The sequence below is a fragment of the Aulonocara sp. 'chitande type north' Nkhata Bay genome, linkage group LG17 (assembly GCF_057382095.1).
Source record: "Aulonocara sp. 'chitande type north' Nkhata Bay isolate Kocher_YH1m ecotype deep benthic linkage group LG17, A_spYH_male_GT1.1, whole genome shotgun sequence".
In the NCBI taxonomy this organism is placed as follows: domain Eukaryota; kingdom Metazoa; phylum Chordata; class Actinopteri; order Cichliformes; family Cichlidae; genus Aulonocara; species Aulonocara sp. 'chitande type north' Nkhata Bay.
Window position 1 is genome coordinate 24,417,787 of NC_141360.1, and position 21,152 is coordinate 24,438,938.

The following is a 21,152-nucleotide window of genomic DNA, read 5'->3' on the forward strand; positions in this document are numbered from 1 at the left end:
AGTGGCAACTTTGTGGGGCCGAAAAACAAAGCAAGGCAATCACCAAACACTCCGATTTTACAATGTTTAACTTTAGAGCAGGACAAAACATGTTTACAGCCCTCTACAAAAAAAATTTGCTTTGACCTGTTTGCATTGAGCCCTCCTTCATAACTACTCTACTGTGAGTGAATTTTTTTTAATCCATTCTCATCCATTTGGATACTAGCAAGGTTGTATCAGCAGAGCAAGCCATAGCCAACCAGCATCTGCAGGAGAGTGATCTCACAAAAAACTCTTCTGTGAGGTACAAGTCACCAAGAAGTCTGAGCGTCAGTTTTGGTGAGTACTCAGTCATCTTGTTAGACTGTCTACCAAAAATACTCACTACACAAATTCTACTCACACTACATTTAAATTAAACCCATCTGCCACATTCTAGCAGACCTGCAAGGTGTATTTACTTTCTGCACAGACAACAAGACCAGTTAAATGCTCGGCAAATGATCTTGCTCTCTTAGCTGCTGTTCAGTCGAGCTTTTTCAATGTGTATGGAAATCATTTGGCAAAGTTGGAAAAATATTTATAAATCTGATCTTCCCAAATCCTAACTCATAAGCAAAGCATCTTAAAACAAACCCTTCTTTCAGACTGTGCTAAACCCAAACACAAGCTATGAAATGGTACGAAGGTATTCGGTTGCATTCAAACCACACATCTAAATATTGTCAATAACATGGCGACAATGACTTTGAGGCTTCAAATGCAGGGTGGGTGTAGTCATTGTGGCCACAACCAGCTTTCACATACAGTCTATGGCTGTCACACAGATCTTAGCATACAAGTCAGCTTGATGTTTTTGTAAAGGACTTCACAAACTGAATCATGGAGGAATGTTTTTTCATGTCATGACATGTAGTCACAGGTTAAGGATTAGGAGGATTAGCACTGCAATCAAGTCAGCGCGGCACTGTATGGTCATTTTACCCTCCCTCTGACAGGATGCCCCTGTCATTGAGGAATTTAAATGCACTTCCGAACAACAATAATTTCCGTTTAGGTTCTTATCTACACCACGAAATTTGTATATAATGGCAACACGTAATGACTTTACCTGAAATCAGTAAAACTGCAGACAGACCTGACAAACCTGCTCCACCACTAACTTCGTCTGTGGGCATGTATACGCTATCCTATTCCTTTAAAAACTGTCAACATTATGTGTCCAGATAATAAAACAATGCTGAAAGAACTTAAAACAGGGGTGTCAATCCCACAGTTTGGAGGCTAGAATTGAGCTGCCGAAGGGTTCGGTGCAGCCACTTTAATATTTAAAGAAAAATGCACTAATTTCCTGCAAAAGGATGGAAAATTAAAAGTATTTTTACATCTCAGACAAGCTGCTTGAATAATAAAGATTTAAAATACTATAAGTGAAGATTCTGTGACTTTTTACTGTGCACTAATAATTGCCATGACCATGTAATTACAGCCGACTCAATGAATGTATATTAGTGAGACAGATTGATGACATCTCAAGTAGTTCTACCCGAGGCTTAATTTCAGTAAGGTTTCCAGTAACTATTGAAACAAGACTAACCTGATTAAACAGTTACAGTTCAATCATTCTCTCTTTCGGCCTCCAGGTTGCGGAAAACAGAAATCAACCTAACTGAACAGATAGGTTTCTTCTTCTTTTCCAAAGTTTGTGAGTAATCATGTCAAATAATCAAGATCTCACTATTGATCAAAATAACTGACGATTGATGTGAAGAACATGTGAACATATTTTATTTAACAGCGATAATCCCAAATTCCCCTCTAATAACCCCAATAACCCTTAAAGTGACTGATTTCAGATCAGATGCTGTTTTGAGTATTAATCACCTGCCTTTCCTGTCTCTTTAGGGGCTACAGGCTTCATATCAGACTCATAAATAATGGAGAAGAACATGAAAAAAAAGGCTCAGAGAATCTCCTTTCTTCCATATTCACACACTTATTACGAGTCTACATTGAAGCTGTACTGACTTTCATCATATTCCGCAAAAATCTACCGTGTGACTCTCTAGTGACTGAGTTTTCCAGCTGGGCCAGATTTTTTAGAAAGGTTTTACAGTTTTGGCTTTTGGATAGGGTAGATAACATTAAGGGTAAAGACTCAGGGAGTATTACATTGCATGAGATGTTTTAGGCTATAATGCAGAGAAAAGAAAGCATGTGGGTTAGATCCTATTTCTGCTTAACTGCTTTCCTTTTTGTTTTTCCAGCAGTTTGGCGCACGCCTTATTGCCAGATTGTGATGATTATTAAAGGTAAAAGCTGGTAAAAGCAGGCAGTCTTGATAATTATAGGCCTATAGCTTCACCCAGCAGACTTCAAGACAGTTGTGTGTAGCTACAAGACTTAAAACTTTAAAAGCAACATGAAGAAATCCAATGCATGCTGAATGCTTCTGAAAATCTTTGTGGGTTTATTGAGTATGATTTAGAATCCCACGCTACCAGTTCCAGCTCAGGAAACGCTGGTACAGATGTGTTTCAATTTAAATTCATAAGTATGAATTCATAAGAGGCCATCAAAACAATGGATAAAATAAATAAAAACTTCAGCTTCCAATTTAGCTGATCTCTCTATAAGACATATACAGATATTTTGACAGTAGTTTCTTTAGATCCTGGTGATAGTTTAAATCAAAAACAAAAAACAAAAACAGGAATGTATCTTTTTTACACAAGTTATTATGTAGGGCTTTAACTAGTATGGACCTATTTGAGTACAAATTGAACTGTATGTGAGTTTGACACCCCTACAATAAACGAAAGGTTTCATCTACTCAAGCATAAAATACATTTGTGTTTATCAAATAGCCATAAAAAACGGAAAATTGACAGACTAGTTTTCCCACTGGTATGCATCATGTCTGGATCAATAAAAACATCCCGTAGTGGAGTCAAAATTGCTTTAAAATTTTATTACAATAAGCTCCGTTCATCTGAACCAAACTCCATTAAGAAATCTGTCAATTTAACGCTCCCTAACATATCGTCAATATGATCAATAATCAATTTTTTAAAAAGGTAAACATTTCGGAAAATAATCGATTAAAGTATCAGACTAGTGCCGAATTCAAGAAAAGCTCCAAATGTTAAATAATGAGTGTGTAAATATTTTGTTTATGTACAGGATACACACAAATTCCAACAAGCAGGGGAAAAACTGGATTTTCTAAATGAAGTGTGACAAGGCACGTGAACACAATAAATGACGGGACTAGTCGGCGAAAAGCTGACTGACAGCTGTTGGAAAGAGGAGGAACGCCAATTCATCCCAGTGACAGAAACTCGACGGTTATAAATAACTTATAAACTCTGGGGTGGAGATTTAGGCGGTCAGACAGAAAATCCGACAGTTTCACAGACGTTAGCTCGCTAACTGATTTCGTATTAGCAGAAAGGACATATTTACCATTTTACCGCCGCTGATTTGAGCGTATCCCTACTTCCAAACTTTTCTCCCCAGCAGCAGAGCCAGCTCCGGACATAATCTTCGGGCTCACACTGGCTCCCCTGTGCCGTTTCTCTCCGTGTGAAAATTAACCGTTAACACCGTCTGTGAACCACATGCCATCGGGGTTCCCTCGTCCACTTGATGCTGCTGCTGGAGGCCGACCAACGGCTACAAGCAACGGTGTGGTCCCCTCTCCTAACCAGCCCGCCGCGATAATCTTCCTAAAACCGGCGAGCAGTGGACACACAGCGTGTAACTACGCCCCGCCCACATTTTTACACAGAGGGAGGGGCTGGGAGGCATATCGAATACTCCCACTCTTATTAATTTATAATCCGAAACAGTGGGCCTCCTTGGTCTACCAGTGAGATCTGCTGGCTCTTTTTTTTTTACTCTCAACAATATCTTTATCAATATTTAATCATAATTAATATCAAGCATAACACAGTCCCAAAAGGAAATAAAGAAAAGTTTTCCTCTTATTCTGGGCTCCTTTATCTAATGGAAATTCTGGCCCAGGAAAACTAGGCCATGGGTCATCAAGTTACAAACAGGCTGCAGGGCACAAATGTTTGATGAAGCCTTTTTAAAAACATAAATAGTTAAAATCCTTCAGACTTTCCCTTATTCATTGGAGATGTTGTCAACCGGCTATTGAGCATGAGAGTGGTCACATGACTCAAAATCATCAGGACTTCCTCCTAATCATCCAACCACATCCAGTAGATTAGTGTCCTTCCCTGAGCCTGCTTCTGTTGGAGATCTCTTCCCGTTACAAAGGAGTTCTTGCTCCCCAGTGTCACCAAGTGCTTTCTCATGGCAAATCAGCTAATTCGAGGGATTTTGTCCCTTTTGAAGTCGTACTCACAGTTGCAGCAACTTGAGAACCCATTTCGGTGTCACATTAAATGATAAAGATTTTTTTCCTTAAAATGTATCATTTTTATGATATCAACATAGTGTTTTTGATCATTTATATGTCTATGTGACAAATATGCTTGTAAACAAATTTTATGGTGAGCTCAGATAAACTTTCCTCCTTCAGCAGATAAATATGTGAAACCCATGACAGAGAGCAACAATCCACAGTAGGAAAATCTACATAAAACATAATTTTGACAGGACGATAAGGGGGCTTTATTCTAAATATAAGCATAACAACAATATACCGATGCAGTTTAATGCACAATATGCAGCAGATCTGCCACATATTCATCAGTCAATATTCATCATCAATCTTCATAGGAAGATTACAATGTGAGTTCTGTATATATACTGTATACAGTATATAATCCAGACCAGCACCACAGCGACACTAACTTCAATAATTAATGCACTGTATATTCAAATGATTAACCCTGTCAAGGTAGAAATTAGGGTTGAGCTGTTAGATTGATGGGATTAATCTTTTCTTTTTCTTGCCAGTAAAACTGACGTCAGAATGAATCCTCTCCAGATCTGTTTGAAAATATAGAAAACTCCTCTGCTGTGACTAATAGCATGTGTCTGATTTAGTGTTTTACATAAAATGGTTGAAATAACCCATCTGAGCCTCCGTTCCGTATGGAAACCCTACAAATCTATGCAAATATTCTTCAAATGACCAAACAGACTTTATTAATAGTGCATGTGAAGCGTATTTGAGTTATCGCTGGTAATGTACTTGTAGAATACATTACATTGTGAGAGACTGATTGCATATGAGTGTAAAATTATCAGAAAAAATAAGTTTCTATGCTGCTCGGTCCTTTCACACTAATAGAAGTTTCCAGTGCAGGCTATTCTTACCCTTTGTGAATTTGCCACCTTTAACATGACCTGTGTTTTGCCAAAGTTCTTGTTTACACCTAGTGGAAACACAGTCACATGGATAATGTGATAGACATGACACCGGTTAGATGAATTACTCCTCAAAGGTCTTGGGATTGATTCATGAATGATTTAAAGGCACAGCAGCTCCAGTCTGGCCCCACTGATAAAGAAACCAATTAGGATGATCCGTGGCCTTGTCATGTGATCTGAGCCTACTGATAGTTTTCTGTCAAAGCGGACATTAAGAATTAATCCCCGCAATGTAAGTCCTCTGGCTGGCACTCGACCTCGCCCTGGACCTCCAATCTGGTGAAAAACACACCAGTATCCTTGCGGCATCCCACTCTTCTGTCATTCTTTATCACTTTCTTCTCCCTTATGCGCACATGGACCTGAAGCCTAGTTTATGAGGATGCTGGGTGAGTCAGCGGGCTGTTAATCACCGTGACAAGTGTGTGTGCTGACAGGTTGGACGCCGTGAGGTTCGGTGATTCAGCCTGCAGGGGAGAACACAGCACCTGGCACTGAGGCAGCCTGCAGGCCACGAGCCCCCGTACTGAGGTGCAATGTGTTCCAAACAAATCACATCGCCTTATTTCCACGAGCGTGCACGTGCATCTTGGGGTCGTCATTGTATAGCTTCAGGATGAATCAATCCTGATGCACTTCCACTCCATTTCCCCTGAGTATTGACATACAAAATCCATTTGTGTGAAAAAGAGATAGCAGGCAGAGTTAATTGTGACATTTAATTAGGCACAGATTGGTGGCCTGTTTGTACTTTCGAATTCATTTGATTCAGGGCAAGCTTTATCTACAAGCTCACAAGCCTTTAAATACCATTAAGAGCAGACCTAATGGATATGTCCAACCTTGTGACACTTGCAAGACTGTAACAGAAAAACAGGTTAAGGAAGTGTTTCGATTTACTGCAGGAAAACCTCAAATGTATCCACATGGACACACGCATGCACTCTGTCTTTATCTAAATATCTCCTTTGACTTTTAATAAGTGAGTAATAGAGCTACAAATCCAGTTATGTTTCCAAACCAGAGTCAGGTTACATCATTTTTTTAAAACTCCAGCATGTAAACCCCAGAGTTTCATATCATAAAATGATGCAAAACTTATTTTTGTGTCAAGGACGCAAATATTTACATAATTTCTGCTGTTAATCACAAGATGCCATTGTTCTCTTCCCCCTCGAGCACTGGTCTTCCTGCTTCACTTCCTGCCTCCATCTCAGCTGGGGTATAACTTTAACCTCTGATGTACCAGAAACCTCCGGTACACTGATAACAGTCTGCGCTGTTTACTGGAAGTGAGTCTTTGGATTGCTTGGGTGAAGCAGGTTCCAGTGAGGCTTTTCAGGAACTGACTGAGGTCAGAAAATGATGCAGCCGCTCTGGAATGTTTAGCCGATGTGGTCGTAAAGTTCTAGTATTCTGCTGGTAGTTGTGGAATGTTTAAATTATGTTCACATGAGATTAGGCTGTTCTCAAGAATGAGTAAAAACTGGGCTCAGAGTATTCTCTTGAAACCATTGTCTGTAGAAACCATGCGCAACCTGACAGCTCGCCCAAAATGTCTATCGCCCCCTGGTGACTGGCTGCAGTAAAGGTCATGAACCCTGCCCCTTTTAAAGATGCCTAATGGCATTTACATCAGTCATCACATTGATTTGGGTTCAAGGGGTCATTTTTCCTCTCAGTTTGTTTTTAATTAGTAACTTGGTGCTCTAAAATTGGGGTATAGCTTCATGATGAGTGGCAGCTGCAGTAATGGAAAAACTTGCACATTTTTATTCAGCATTTCCAGACAGAGTAGGGTCACTGAAGGAGATCACAGCTGTCTGTTTCAAACTGAGAGTGTGAGTTGTTCTCTAGCAAACTGGACTAACCAGTACAAGGGCCTGAGGTACTGCTGCACTTTTATGTTAAGTTAAATATGGGATTTCTAAGCTAATCAATAAATTAACATCCTTAGCTAGCTAGCTAAGGCAGTCATTGGCTGAAACCCTGAAGGGATCAGAAGTGAAACGTGAGAGGAATTAAAGAAGATAGGGTCATAATTTTCACATTTGAAGCATCACTACATAGCTTGTGCGGAAAGTGGAAACAGGGGCCTCTGTGGCCACAGTCGGTAATTACAGGATTCTGGAGAAGTAATTTCCTGTGCAATCCTACGATTACATATTACAGCTATGTCAGATGCCTTTTGAGGTTTTCCCTAACGTTTTCTGGTTGTTAAATGTGATCAGATTTGAATCTGTGATCAGTGATCAGATTTAAAGTCCACATTAGGAGGTAGGATAAGTCCTGGGTGTATCAGGTAAAGGAACCTGGTTTACATTGCCTTTGGACTTTTGGATTTAATACTCATTTTTTAATTTTTCCTTCTCACCTTTTTGGTTCGGATGGCCGTTCAGAAGAACAACCATCCGGACTGCAGAGGCAGCAGAGAGATACATTCCAGAGCATTCATCGAATGTATCTTTCATCATCGGTTAGGAAAAGCTTGTGGATTGGCTTAAGATATGCCTAAATGGCAAAACTACACTACTAAGAAAGGGTACAATGCTTTTAACTGCAACAAACATAGAATGATCATTTCAGCTCAAACCAGAAATATAAGGTTGCTTTCAACTCATTGCATATTGTAGTTAGTCAGGATCCATTGGCATCACATTTTATTTCACTGGGCAGTGCTTCAGTGCAACTCTTTAACATAAGGGTCTTCACATCTAAAATAGATTACATTACAGTTAAATCCCTTCTTGCTTTATAACTATTGTAACTGTAGTAAAGACTAAGTAAAGATGAAAAAGTTGCAGCAGAAGGTGAAAGTTTACCATGTATTTTGTGTATTTTGAACCAAACCATATCATTTAATATACCTAACCACATAGTTTTGGTCCCTAACCACACAGGAACTCAAAAAGTTGAAATATTGTTGTGCTAGACAGGTCAGAAACTCCTGTCCTGTGGGTGGAAGTCCTGTGATCATTGTCACCGTCATACTTTCTTACGGAGACTTTGAATTTGCTTTTTAATACTTGTGGAGAACCACCCTACATGTCAAAATAATAAAATGTGTGATGCCAAGAGAATCTGACCCATCTACAGTACGTGATAAACTGAGAATAAGAATATATCTCTATTCTACTTTCCACAGCAACAGTCAGCTCGGTGTTACGTGTGCTTCAGCTGAATGATATTCATTAGTTTACCCACTGTTAGTACTTATTCACCCCCAATAACTCAAGGGCATTTAATCATTGTCACAAGAAGCAATATAAAAAAGATGCAACTCCCACTGAAAACTGCCACGTCAACACAATACAAGAAAATCAACACTATCATGAAAACGAAGGTCTACCACAACATCTTACTGCAACATGAAATCCCTTGTGCCCTGAACCTGTCACAGCGCGGTGCGCTGGTGTGTTAGTTAGAGCAGGCCAAGAGCAGACAAAGGCAAGGAGACGTGACATGACTTAACAAAAGGCGAGCCTTTATTATGGCTGATGACAGAAGGCAAAAACAAAAGCTAAGACGAGTGCAGGCAAGACAACTAAACTGGAAAACAGACTAAGAAAAATCCATGAAACTGAGATAAAGCTATGAAACTTCAAGAACTAATTCTATGACTGTGAGAACTGTGCCGACTATGACGAGGCATCACTGGGAAGGTTACACAGATGACGTGACACAGACTGAATGAAACACAGAGACTAAATACACATAAGGGATGATCAAGGGAAGTGGCCACACATGGGAGCACAGCTGACACACATGAAACTAATGACAGGACAGGGGAAGTGAAACTAAATACAATGAACAAAGAACAGAGGACTCTTTCAAAATAAAACAGGAAACATGATGAGACAGACCAAACAACATGGGATGACAACATGAGACATGGAACACAAAGGGCAAATGAGACTAAGATCCAGTGGAAGGAGAAATGAGGAGATCCAATAAACAGAACTAAGGCTGAACAACTTAGGGGTTTAAGAGAGCTAGATGAGCTTAACCCAAACAATAAATGACAAAACACAAAGACTCAAGTTCTAACTGACAATGCAAAAGCAACTTAACATTTTCCCATACTAAAAACAGAAATACACAATATATAATGAACTCAAAATGCTGGGTCACAGACCCAGCCATGACAGAACCCAATTGGTCTTGGGTTCATTTACCAACAAGACAATGACCCAATTATAATATATAATGACCCAAGCCTTTGGGAACAGCTAGAAAGTATCTAGAGTTTAATATCAAAATAGAAACTATTGAAATGCTGATAAAAACTGCTGTTATCAAGGCCAAAGAAGGCCACACAAAATGTTAAATGTTAGTTGGTTAATGTATTTTACTAAGAATCATTTAGCTTTTCTGGTATAGCAATTCTCAATTTACCGGTCGGTCTACGTCCCTACCCTGACCTATGGCCACGAGCTGTGGGTAGTGACCGAAAGAACGAGATCGCGGATACAAGCGGCAGAAATGAGCTTCCTCCGAAGGGTGGCTGGCCTCTCCCTTAGAGATAGGGTGAGAAGTTCGGCCATCCGGGAGGGGCTCAGAGTAGAGCAGCTGCTGCTCCACATCGAAAGGAGCCAGCTGAGGTGGTTCGGGCATCTGACAAGGATGCCCCCTGGGCGCCTCCTGGGTGAGGTGTTCCAGGCATGTCCCACCGGGAGGAGGCCCCGGGGCAGACCCAGGACACGCTGGAGAGATTATATCTCTCGGCTGGCCTGGGAACGCCTTGGTATTCCCCCGGATAAGCTGGAGGAGGTGGCTGGGGAGAGGGAGGTCTGGGCCTCTTTGCTTAGGCTGCTGCCCCCGCGACCCGGCCCCGGACAAAGCGGATGAGGATGGTATAGCAATTCTGGTATGCTCTACCAGAGAAGAGCAGCACATCCTGATAGTCTTGTCATTGTTTTGAAATTTGGTTTTCAACCCTGTACCACACTGGTGACTTGACTGACGTTAATGCTAGCACAGTATGTCACTCGATCCCTGTATAAACGCCTCCAGCGTTAATGCCCATTACTTCAATGCCAGGAAAATTGACGTCAGAGCTAATATCAGTTCCCATACCTCACTATCGTGTAACCTCCGTCATACAATGAGCGTATGAGAATGTGACAGACGGAGGGAGAAAGCGAGAGAGGAAACTGGGAGTTAAGTGACACACAGCTGTCCTGATTCGGCCTGATTATTGCTGCGTCTCTGAGTCAAACAGGAAGGGAAACTTTCCGCAGAGGAGACTGAGAGCTCTCAAACGTGACTCTGTGGGAAGAAACGTCTATTTGCTTCTCCATTTCCTTTGTTCCTCAAAAGATATCGCTGACATACAGAAACACACACTTTTATATACTCTCAAATCACATAATGTTTCAAAAAATGTATTTTTCAACACCAAAGAGAAATGAAGCATGTGAGTATCATGCCAACTAACTGATACCATATCGCCCAGAGCTCCAGGAATAAAGTCATTAAGTGGAGAGGATTTCATTAAGATCTTGAATAATTCACAGCTATGATTCCCATCTAATGTCTGGTATCGCTGTTACGTAGAACAGCTAATGTGTTCATAACTGTCAGATGGGAATGTGGCTACATCCAGACGAGCAGAGGCAGGAAGCTGCAGGCCACTGCTGTGTGCATCACTTATCTTTTCTCCAAGGTGTCAGGAGGATAAGGGGAGAGCGAAGACAGTTTAATTGAGCGCTGATTAAAGTTTAATTGATTCATTTCAGTCTGAATCTATTAAGTAGAATGGAGATGCACACAGATTTCTTTTGAGTAGCTGGAGCAATGAAGTTGGACACATTTTCCTTCACAGTGATTGATATGCAGCATTTATATGGCTGCTTGTGCACAGATGGGTGACAAATTAAAGGCATTTTAAAAAAGAAGTGTTTGACCCCTGCAGCGAGGAGATATGCTGTCCCTGTCACGCTCTGAGAGACATCCTAGTTTTGGTCTTTTATGTTAGAGGGAAGCCAATCCTTTTTATACTGATAAGCGTGATCTCTTCCAGGATAACATTCATCGGGAATAAATGGTAACAGAAAGGCTTGATGAGGATGATGTGATTTGTGTGCTCTAACCAAATCTCGACCCTACTGCAAACACATGGGAGATTTTGGACTGATCCGTTATTGAGCTCAGTGCACAACGGGTGGGTGAAATGAACAAATATGTGAGTCTTTATTTGGCTTTTAATTAAAAACCAATAACACAAAGTCCAAGGGATCGAATAACTAAATAGGAATTCACAGAAGGAAGAATAGATAGAGGAGGCAAGTGAATGCTTCACATCACTCACAATATTGTCTGCTTTACTCCACACACTGTCCCTATAAATGCTTTGCCTTGGCAATGCAATTCCCAGCAACTTTCTTTTTCTGTGCCTCAGAAGCATTTCCAAACTCAACCTTCTGAGTAAATAACAGAATCACGAAATAACACACCAAACCAAAAAGACTTGTGGCTGGCAGAAATGCTTTTTTCCCCATGTGGTGGCAACAAGCTTGCATAAGGTGTGGGAAATAAGCTTAAAACAATCTCACAGGGGGAAAGATGGGACTGTATATACGTCAGGCTGTTTAGACACGGGTCAAACCAATCAGGGCAGGGTACAAAACGACATACAAGAAAAAAGCATTTTATCAAAATAAAACGAGAAGTAGAAATAAGGTAGACAAAGGAGCTATCAGAGAGGAGACAAAGAAAAAGACACTGGGAAAATATGGACACAAGAATGAAGATCTATGAAGCGAAATCAAAATATAAAAAGATTAAAAGAAACCAGGACCATGAAAGTTGGACCCCACTGATCATGAGAAACACACAGTTAGGGACTAACTTTTGATCGACTGGTGTTATTTCCCACAGCAGTGTTTGTTTTTGCACTGGCACTGAAACCTTTTTTGATTTATTTGAAAATGAATCTTTACAACAGGTCTATTATGCAGCACAAACTGCACTGGTGACTCACTGTTACCAGAGATTTGCACTGTCCAGTAAAGCAGTAGCTGCCACAAGTACAGGTTGTTCAACAACGCAAAACAGCATTTTTCAAGCTTTTATGCATTTAGCAAAGTGAGAACATTTGTTGTGAGTCTTTAATTGGCACAAAGTCTTCAGATCTTACTTAAGAGCACCGTTTCATTGTGGATTACAAATCGGAGCAGGATGTAGATTAGAAAGTGCAGAACTGTCAATTACAGAAAGTAATTCTCCAAGTATACCAAGGCAGAAGAGGAAAACACACAAACATTCTCTGTAGCTGACTTCTCGTATTTTAAGTGTGATGAGATATTTTGACTAGAAACAAGACAAATATTCTTAAATCTGACAAAAGTTTCTTGTTTTGAGAAGAAGAAAAAAATCTGCCAGTGGGGTGAGCAAAAGTTGCTTGACTAGAATTGTTAAAACTAGCAAATGAATCTATGCCTTTTAACTAGACAAAAGTATCTAAATGTTATGCTTAAATGAAGAAAATTTGACTTATTACAAGGAAAGAGACTGAATTGTTTCTTTCTCGATTGAGTTAAATATAAGAATTAAATCTCAACTCTGAGAACAATAATTAGAAAAAAGTGCTGAGAATAAGACACCATCTGTTCAAAAAGCTACAAAAAAATATGGGACTTTATCTTAAAGCAAAACATCAGAAGCACTCTTATTTTTTGAACTTTTATTGACACAGCAAAAGGTCAGTAACTCAACTTTAACAGTACTGAGGTCTAATTCCAGGAGACTCATGTCTAACATTACCTACATTTGAGCAGGGTGTAACATGGCCACTGTAAGGAGTGCATATTCCAGATACTCTTAACAGGAATAATAACAGTGTAAAATACTCATGACTAAATGTATCAAACATACATTTTGCTCTTACTTCACATTTTAATATTTTTAATGATAACATTATTAGGTTTTTAATGTCCCTTACTGCAGAATAAAGATTTCTTATGAAAGTTTGGTTTTGTTTTGTTTTTATCTTTAGCTCCATTCTAAGAAAATGACCAGTTTCAAGTGTCCTCAGTGTAGGACACATACAGGATGCCATGCTGAAATGTAAAGCACTTACAATAGAAGCCACCAGAAACAAATTATTCCAGCCTAATTGATGACATTTATGGCATTTGTTTTCTGTGCTGACTGATATGCTGCTCAGTGCTTTGCTGCCTGCTTTTAAATCAGGTGTCACTCTGAACATAAACACAAGCTACATGTGATGTCTCTGATGTGTATCTGTTTCTACCCGTGCTGATGCTAGCATGACTAAAGCTAGCCAAGCAGCAGTAAATATGTGAAGTAAGGCAGAAGGATATACTCATCAAACAAACAGGATCATAAGAATATAAAACCACGAGCACTACAAATGTAACAGAAATATGTTGACATAAAATGGCATGTTATTTGAAATCTACACGAAACAATGACACAACTACTTTTTTTCAATTTTTTCAATTTATTTATTTTTTACCAATTGTCCAAATTAGTCTGTGATTGGCCTTAGTGTGACAGAAATCATATTTATATACAACTAAATATGACTCAGCAAACATGTTTTAAATGGATGATTCCTCACTTGATGACGAATGATCCATTTCCATATTTGCTGAGTCTTAAATTTGATGTCAGTGAACTTTTCAGTGGTTGGTGTTAAAAAAAAGCCCCCAAATCCCCTATGAGCAAGCACTTGGCGACAGTGGAGAGGAAAAACTCCCTCTTAATAGGGAGAAACCTCTGACAGAACCGGGCTCAGGAAGGGGTGGCCTTCTGTCTTGACCGAGAGGGCTTCAAATGTTCACTGACAATTTAGTTGTATATAAATATGATTTTTAGGACTTGATGTTGACACCAATTATGTGAAATTGGGGACGCGCACAGTTCCGCTTCTTCTTGTTCTTCTTCTTCCTTGGCGGAATCTCTGGCAGGCTCTTGACTTCAGTCTTGAGTTCAGCCACCTTGACATTGAGCATTTTCTGTTTGTCTTGTACACTTTGCAAAGATTCCTGTACAGAAAATGCAGCTGACTCTTCTTTTTCTATCTTCTGTTGTTCTGTGGTGTCTTTTTCTTTCTGAGGCTCCTGCAGAGACCTTGCAGTGGATGGCAGTGAGTCCTCTTTTTCCATCTTGTCCTGTTCTCCAGTCTCGTTTTCTTTCGGAAGCTCAAATTTGTGCATTTCATTTGCAGCAGTGGAATTTTGTTCTTTGTGCTGCTGTGGGATTTTAAGTGAGGAAGCTTTGGCCCCTTTCAGCTCTCGCTCCAGAGACTCTAGCTTCAAATCATGAAGGGCCTTGTTGGGGCAGAGCTGGGATTTCAGGTCACTGATTTCCAGGTTGAGTGTCTCCTGCTCCTGCCTATGTTTAACGGCCTGCTCTTCAAGCTGATTTTGAGCTGCTAGGAGCTGTTTCTGGAGCATCTCAATCTGCTCTTGCTGAATCCTACATTTGAGCTCAAATTCAGCCTCCTTAGAGGACTTCAGTCCTACAGAGTCAGTGTGTGAAGCCTCTGTGGTTGGAGTGGCAGACTCCACACACTGCTCTGTGGTAGGGTGGCTGATTTGGTCCTGCAGGGTAGCAATCACCTCATCCAATATGACCATAGCTTCATTGTCACTCACGAGAGTGTCTGTCTCACTGATGTCATAGGTCTTATTACTAGAAGCCTCTTCCAGCTGCTCTATGAGGCCTTTGATCGTTTCCTCGTGATTTTGCTCGTTCTCGTGAATTTCTTCACGAAGTTTGTTCACCTGAAGCTGGTGATAAGAGGCCCTCTTGTTTGCACCTACCATTTTACCGTAAAGGTCGTTCTGATGGTGTTGGGAGGCTTCCAGTTGGTGTCTGAGAGCAGCAATCTCGTGCCAGGGATTAAACGGGGGTCTAAATGTGGGAATGGGTTGATATTCCCAAGTCCCTCCATTAGGCACAGGGTTAGCCGTGCTGTTTTGAGCTTCAAGAAGAGCCCGGGCATATGCCCGAGTAATTGCTCTTCTTGGTTCTTCAGCCACTCTTTTCTGTTTTTGCTTTTTTTGTTTCTTTGGTTTCACAACCGTTTCCTTTGGTGGTTGTGCCACAGGAGACTTTTTAGTATTTGGTTGTGCGGCTTTATCAACCTCAGGTTTTGGTGTGATGACCATTTCTATTTTTGCTTCTGCCATTGTAGATGCGTCAGCGTGTGCGTGTGCGTTTCTCTGCGTCCGCCTTGTCTTTGTTTTAACAACCAGGTTGCTTTGTGTTTCTGCCATCTGAGATCCACTAAAGTCGGTTGAACGTCTCCCCTATTTATAGGGTTTTCCAGTAGAATGTGCACTGTGACATCACAGGCTGTTCCTGTGATGCGCTGTTCCTTTGAAGTGCCATGATTGGAACAATTCAAAATAAAATGCCCACAAACCTAATGTAAAGGAAAGGCTTTTATTTTGTAGCACATACTGAATTAACACTATAAAAGCTACTCTACAGGAATTGCAGTAAAAAATAAAACAAAAGCAAAATATGTTTTTTAAATGGTTGTTAAAAAAACTAACCAAAGTAGAAGACAACTGTTTAGTGGCAAGTATTCGACATTCTAGAGATTCTCAGGCATAATAACTTCTTTCATAATTTAAACAAGGACAGGTAGAAAACGTTCATATTTAGTGAAAGATATTTATTAACATTATCCAATGAGAGTTACTGAATGTCTGTAGGCAGTGAGATCTTGGTGGTTGATGAGGCGACAGAATGTCATCTATGTTTTGTTTTAAATTCAGTTTCAATGCTGAATCTAAGAAACAACAGACTGCAGAGGGAGACTTTAATAGAGGTTTACTAACTCTTACTATCATATACATTGTGGAAAAATCTGTCTTTATTTAGCATAATATATTTGTTATAAGCACTAAATATGTTTTATGATTAACTGATGAACACTAACGTACCAAGCTGAAAATTCTGCTCACCAGTCAGCAGCTTATATTCACAAAAAACAGATAAATCTGCGATCCATGCAACTCTAACCAGCCAACAAAAACATGTGTTCATAATACAAAACAAGTTTACTTTGTGAAATGTTAAAAGGTACAAAAAATAAAACAATAAAATAAAACAATATGTTTTCAAGACTTTTTCACAAGTTCCTATATCTCACTGAAATGTTACTCTGTAGCTGATTTCTTGTATTTCAAGTGTGATGAGAAATTTTGACTAGAAACAAGACAAATATACTTGATAAGAGTTTGAGTTTTTGCAGTGTACAGCAGCAGAGGTTTTATGACTTCATGGAAGTAGTAGTCAGACTTTGAGTACAATTACCAAATGTTTCCTGACTTATGGACAGCCCACAATGCTTCACAATTAGCCTTCAAGTCACGCCTTTGTTTTTAGCATTTTATACCACTAAAGAAAGGAAATGCAGGGGATATATCCATGGAATATATAGAACAGATGCATCCGTCTCTCCTGATAAAAGCATAAAAGAAGCAGAGGATTCTCATTCTGTTCAAATGAGTCTTTTCCCCCAACATAATACACCACAAATATGATTTATGAGTTCATAAAATCTCTGAATCTTCCTTGGAAAACAGCATTATTCTCTCTCTCTCTCTCACTCACACACACACACACACACACACACACACACACACACACACACACACACACACACACACACACACACACTGCTGTGATTTTAGTCAGTATCTGCACAGCACCCCTTCCTCTCATGTGGCGCCACATGGATGCGGTCAGGTAGATATGAAACAGCCAGAGGGAACAATTGAAGGAGGAGGAGGAGGTCTGATGTTTCCTCTCCAAACAACTTTAATCAAAGTAAGCCGTGAGCCACCAGTTTGAACAAGTCTGTAAACTATTTTCTTTTTAGGTATTTTAGTTTAAATAACATAATTAAAGATGTCCAAAGTTCTTATAAATTATAAATCTAAAACACACACACATTTTTTTTGTTTTTGTGTTTATTTTTACATATATTTGCCATCAATTCATGCTAAATTTGTGCGTTATATTCCTCCATGATGCAGGAAATGAAGTGTCTCGGAGTAAAGCAAACATTTTCAGCCGTAATCACCTTCATTTTCACTCTCCTTTCGTTGCGTTTCCTGACACTCAAACATGTCTCAGGCACAGAAAATTTCCTCGCTTTTAAGCCCTGCCTGTGCCCCGCCGAGCCAAAAACACCCCTCCTTTCATCTCCCTCTGCTTCCCTGTCCTCACATTCACCCTCTCTTCCCATTAAAGCTGCCACCCTCCTGCTCACTTTCATTACAAATCTGAGCCAACAATTATATTTTCCAACATTTTTATGCTTCTCCCCTTTGGAAGAGAACTTCCCTGCCTGTCTGTCACCTCTAGGCTTTTATCTTCTGCACGATCTTCCTCTCTGTCACTTATTCGTGTACTTGCAGAACTTAGCACTGCACGTTTAATCCCTTTCAACCCTGCAGTTCTGCTGCAATCCAAAGGAACCTTGAAAACTAAAACTGGGTGTAATCCCTCTATATTTAGTCCACAAGACTAGATTCAACTATGCAGATGTTCTTCTATGTTTTTCTGTTGATAGGGATGAGCCCCATTAGGTCCAGCAGTGACTAAGTAAGGATCCTTAGACTTTCATACAAGCAGAGTAGGACGGAGGCTGCTGCGGCTAAAGCTTGGCAGTGGGGACAGTGACTAATCAGTCCGGGCATCTACATGTATCATCAGGCAGAAGTAATCAGTCTGACATGGTATTATCAAACACTCCAGCAGCGGGTCAGCCATGAAGCCAAGCCTGCTGAAATGTAGAATCAACAGTGCGAGGTGCACGACTCTTTTATAAATCCGTCACTAAGTCCTTCTCGGCTAGACCTGAAATAAATCTTTGGCCACGAGGCGGGAAACAGAAATACGCTGATACTGTGAACTTCCTAGCAAACAGCTGCTTAATCTGCAGCAGATGAGACCTATTCACGTACATATGGAGTATATGGCTACGTCTCTTCGTCTGCAGATTGGTGAACAGGGACTGCAGGGCGCACAGGGTCAGAGCAGATCTGTAGTGCCAAGTTTAAAACTGTGACACTCCTTCATCTGTCTGTCTGATCATCTTCATCAGCCACATCTCCGTGCTCTCCCCATAGCTGCTGTCCTCTCCCTCTCCATGTTCTTCCCTGTATGATGCTTGCTGTCTCTCCCTCACTTCCTCCCTGGTGTGTGAGAATTAGTAAGCAGTTTTCAGAGGGTGAATATCAAAGCCGTGGATAATCTCCTGTGCCATTTTTCTTCAAATAACGTAAGTTTTGAAATGAAGGCTTTAATTTTAATTATGAAGGAAATGTTGAGTTTGTGTGAATATTGCAGTAATGCAGTACATTTAACAGAGGCAGCAGATCAAAAGAAGCTTATTATTATGCGACCAGTTGTGTGCACAGACCATTTTCTTCTAAGTCCTGTCATGTTTCCTGGGTCGTACCCGGTGATTTACATTCTAGTTCTATATTGTGTGTCATCCTTTGACTACAGTATTATTTCCCAGCACTTCTGAGTTGTGTTATCTAAGTTTCTAGTTCTCAGTTCCTTAGTTGTTGTTGGTTCCCTTTTGTTTCCAGTCTGCCCTGGTGTGGTGTTGGATTGATCTCTGAATGAGGTCAGCCTTGTCTCTGCGTGTTTCCCTTTCTGTCTTTGTGTTGAGTCTGCATTTCTGTTCCCGCATTCCTGACGTATTCTGATAGTCTCTCATTCTGTGTGTGTTATGTTCCGCTTTGCTTCTCTTCGGCTCATTAGTTGGATTCTGTTCAGCTGTCTTCCCTCACGTGTCTCCACTTTGCCTTTACCTCACATCTAAACTTTGGTCCTCAGTTTTCTTCTGCCCTTTGTTGTGTTATTCCTCATGGTCCCTATATCCTTGTGCTGTGTGTCTTCCTTGTGCCCCGTTTTCCTTTTGTGTAGTAAGTTCTGACTTCCTAGCATTCCAATTGTAATAGTATTCTTGGTAGATCTGCTTCCTAGAACCACCTTATGAGTTTCAGAAATAAAGCTATATTTCTGAGCATTTCCCTGAGTCTGCCTATCAAGCAGCACTCGATATGACAGTAGTATACATTTACAAGCTCGTACTCCTCAGATCAGGGCCGGCCCGTGGCATAGGCCGTATAGGCAAATGCTAAGGGCGCCGTCCATCAGGGGGCGCCACGCCAGTGCCACAAATGTTGAAAAAAAAAAAAAAGTTGGTGCTATTATTAATGGCACATTTTATTATTTACTATTATTTCTAAATACAAAAAATAATCCCACGTTAATTAAAATGCAAAGTAAAGCTTATTTAATAGAAATATTATTTGTTACAACATTACGCCCCCCCCCCCTCCCAGCACGGTGCGCCCCCTCCCTTCCCGTATCATGGTTCCTTTTGGACGTCACCACATCAAAAAATCAACACAAGATGTCAAAACGGCCAAAACTGTCAGGTGCCCAGGGAAGAAAAAAGAGAAAAGAAGAGGAGGAGAAACGAGAAAAAGACAGAGGTAGGTAACGTTAGCCTACATGAAATTATTTGTCTGAATGTGATAGTAACCTAAATTTTTAGCATTAAGCTAATGTTACATGATTAGCTAATTGCTAATCAATAAATAGCTAGTTAACTGTTTTAACGTCAGTTAATATTGTGGACGGGGCTAAATTGTTATGGAAAATAATAATGTAACGTTAGGTAATTACAGTACTCCCACCTTTCCCACCATTCCTCATTTGTATTCATCTTTTAAGCAGGTGTTTTTTGTTTACATTGTTATTGCCTTCTGGTTAGCTAACGTTTACCCTGCAGGTAATAGTCACTTTTCCACCCCTGTATATATTATAGTTCTAAGCCTAGTTGTTAAAGTGCACATCATTAATGTTAAGCAATATCACATGAGAGGGAATGCTGTTTTTTAATATGAGCACTGCTGTGATTCGGTCAAAGATAATCATAAAATAACATTCTCATATGATATTATACTGTTACTTTGCATTCTGCCATTCAGCATTTCACTGTAATGATGACAATGAATTGAATCTAATCTAATTTGCATATCAGTTAACATCATACATATATCTCTTTGGTTTTTCATTTATATTATATCATTTCATTTTATTCCTGGAATCATATGTTTTTATTATTGTGTGGATGCTTTAAGCATCCACACTATTGAGTTCCTGTTTCTCTTTATTCTTTATTATTATTGTGTGGATGCTTTAAGCATCCACACTATAGAGTTCCTGTTTCTCTTTATTCTTTATTATTATTATTGTGTGGATGCTTTAAGCATCCACACTATAGAGTTCCTGTTTCTCTTTATTGTGTGGATGCTTTAAGCATCCACACTATAGAGTTCCTGTTTCTCTTTATTCTTTATTATTATTGTGTGGATGCTTTAAGCATCCACACTATAGAGTTCCTGTTTCTCTTTATTCTTTATTATTATTGTGTGGATGCTTTAAGCATCCACACTATTGAGTTCCTGTTTCTCTTTATTGTGTGGATGCCTTAATAGGCATCCACACTATTGAGTTCCTGTTTCTCTTTATTCTTTATTATTCCGGGTGTTTCCGTACACTTTTCGCCGTGGATCTACTTCCACAATTTTTGTGCTATTTTCACCGTTCAAACTCTAAACTGTTCTGCTCTTTCTGCTTATGCCGGCTATGACTTTTGGTGTTTATTACTATTATACTTTTTAAAATATTACACTTTTTTCCTTTAATTTGTCCCATTGAAATGAATGGGAAACTTCCACAATTCTGCTAAAACTTTCTTGTCTTTGAAACTTAACTACTACCTCATACTTTCACCTAGAAACTCCATT

At 39.9% G+C, this 21,152-nt stretch overlaps 2 protein-coding genes across 4 annotated transcripts in view; both read right to left on the reverse strand.

Annotated features, from left to right (window-relative positions):
* The window catches only part of tmcc3 (transmembrane and coiled-coil domain family 3), a 231,490-nt gene that overhangs the window by 32,010 nt on the left and 178,328 nt on the right, over window positions 1–21,152 (reverse strand). The window contains exon 1 of one of the 3 annotated variants that reach the window (XM_086270297.1): window positions 3,448–3,744. The exons of the other annotated variants lie outside the window; for them this stretch is intronic. Within the exon in view, the coding sequence (XP_086126423.1) occupies window positions 3,448–3,450 (3 nt within the window). The 5' untranslated portion in view covers window positions 3,451–3,744. Of the gene's footprint in view, window positions 1–3,447; window positions 3,745–21,152 lie in introns of those variants that run through there. 3 annotated transcript variants of the gene reach the window in all.
* On the reverse strand, window positions 14,169–15,491 carry LOC147310117 (uncharacterized). The gene has a single exon (XM_086269839.1). The coding sequence runs from the start codon at window positions 15,489–15,491 to the stop codon at window positions 14,169–14,171; it is 1,323 nt and encodes a 440-aa protein (XP_086125965.1).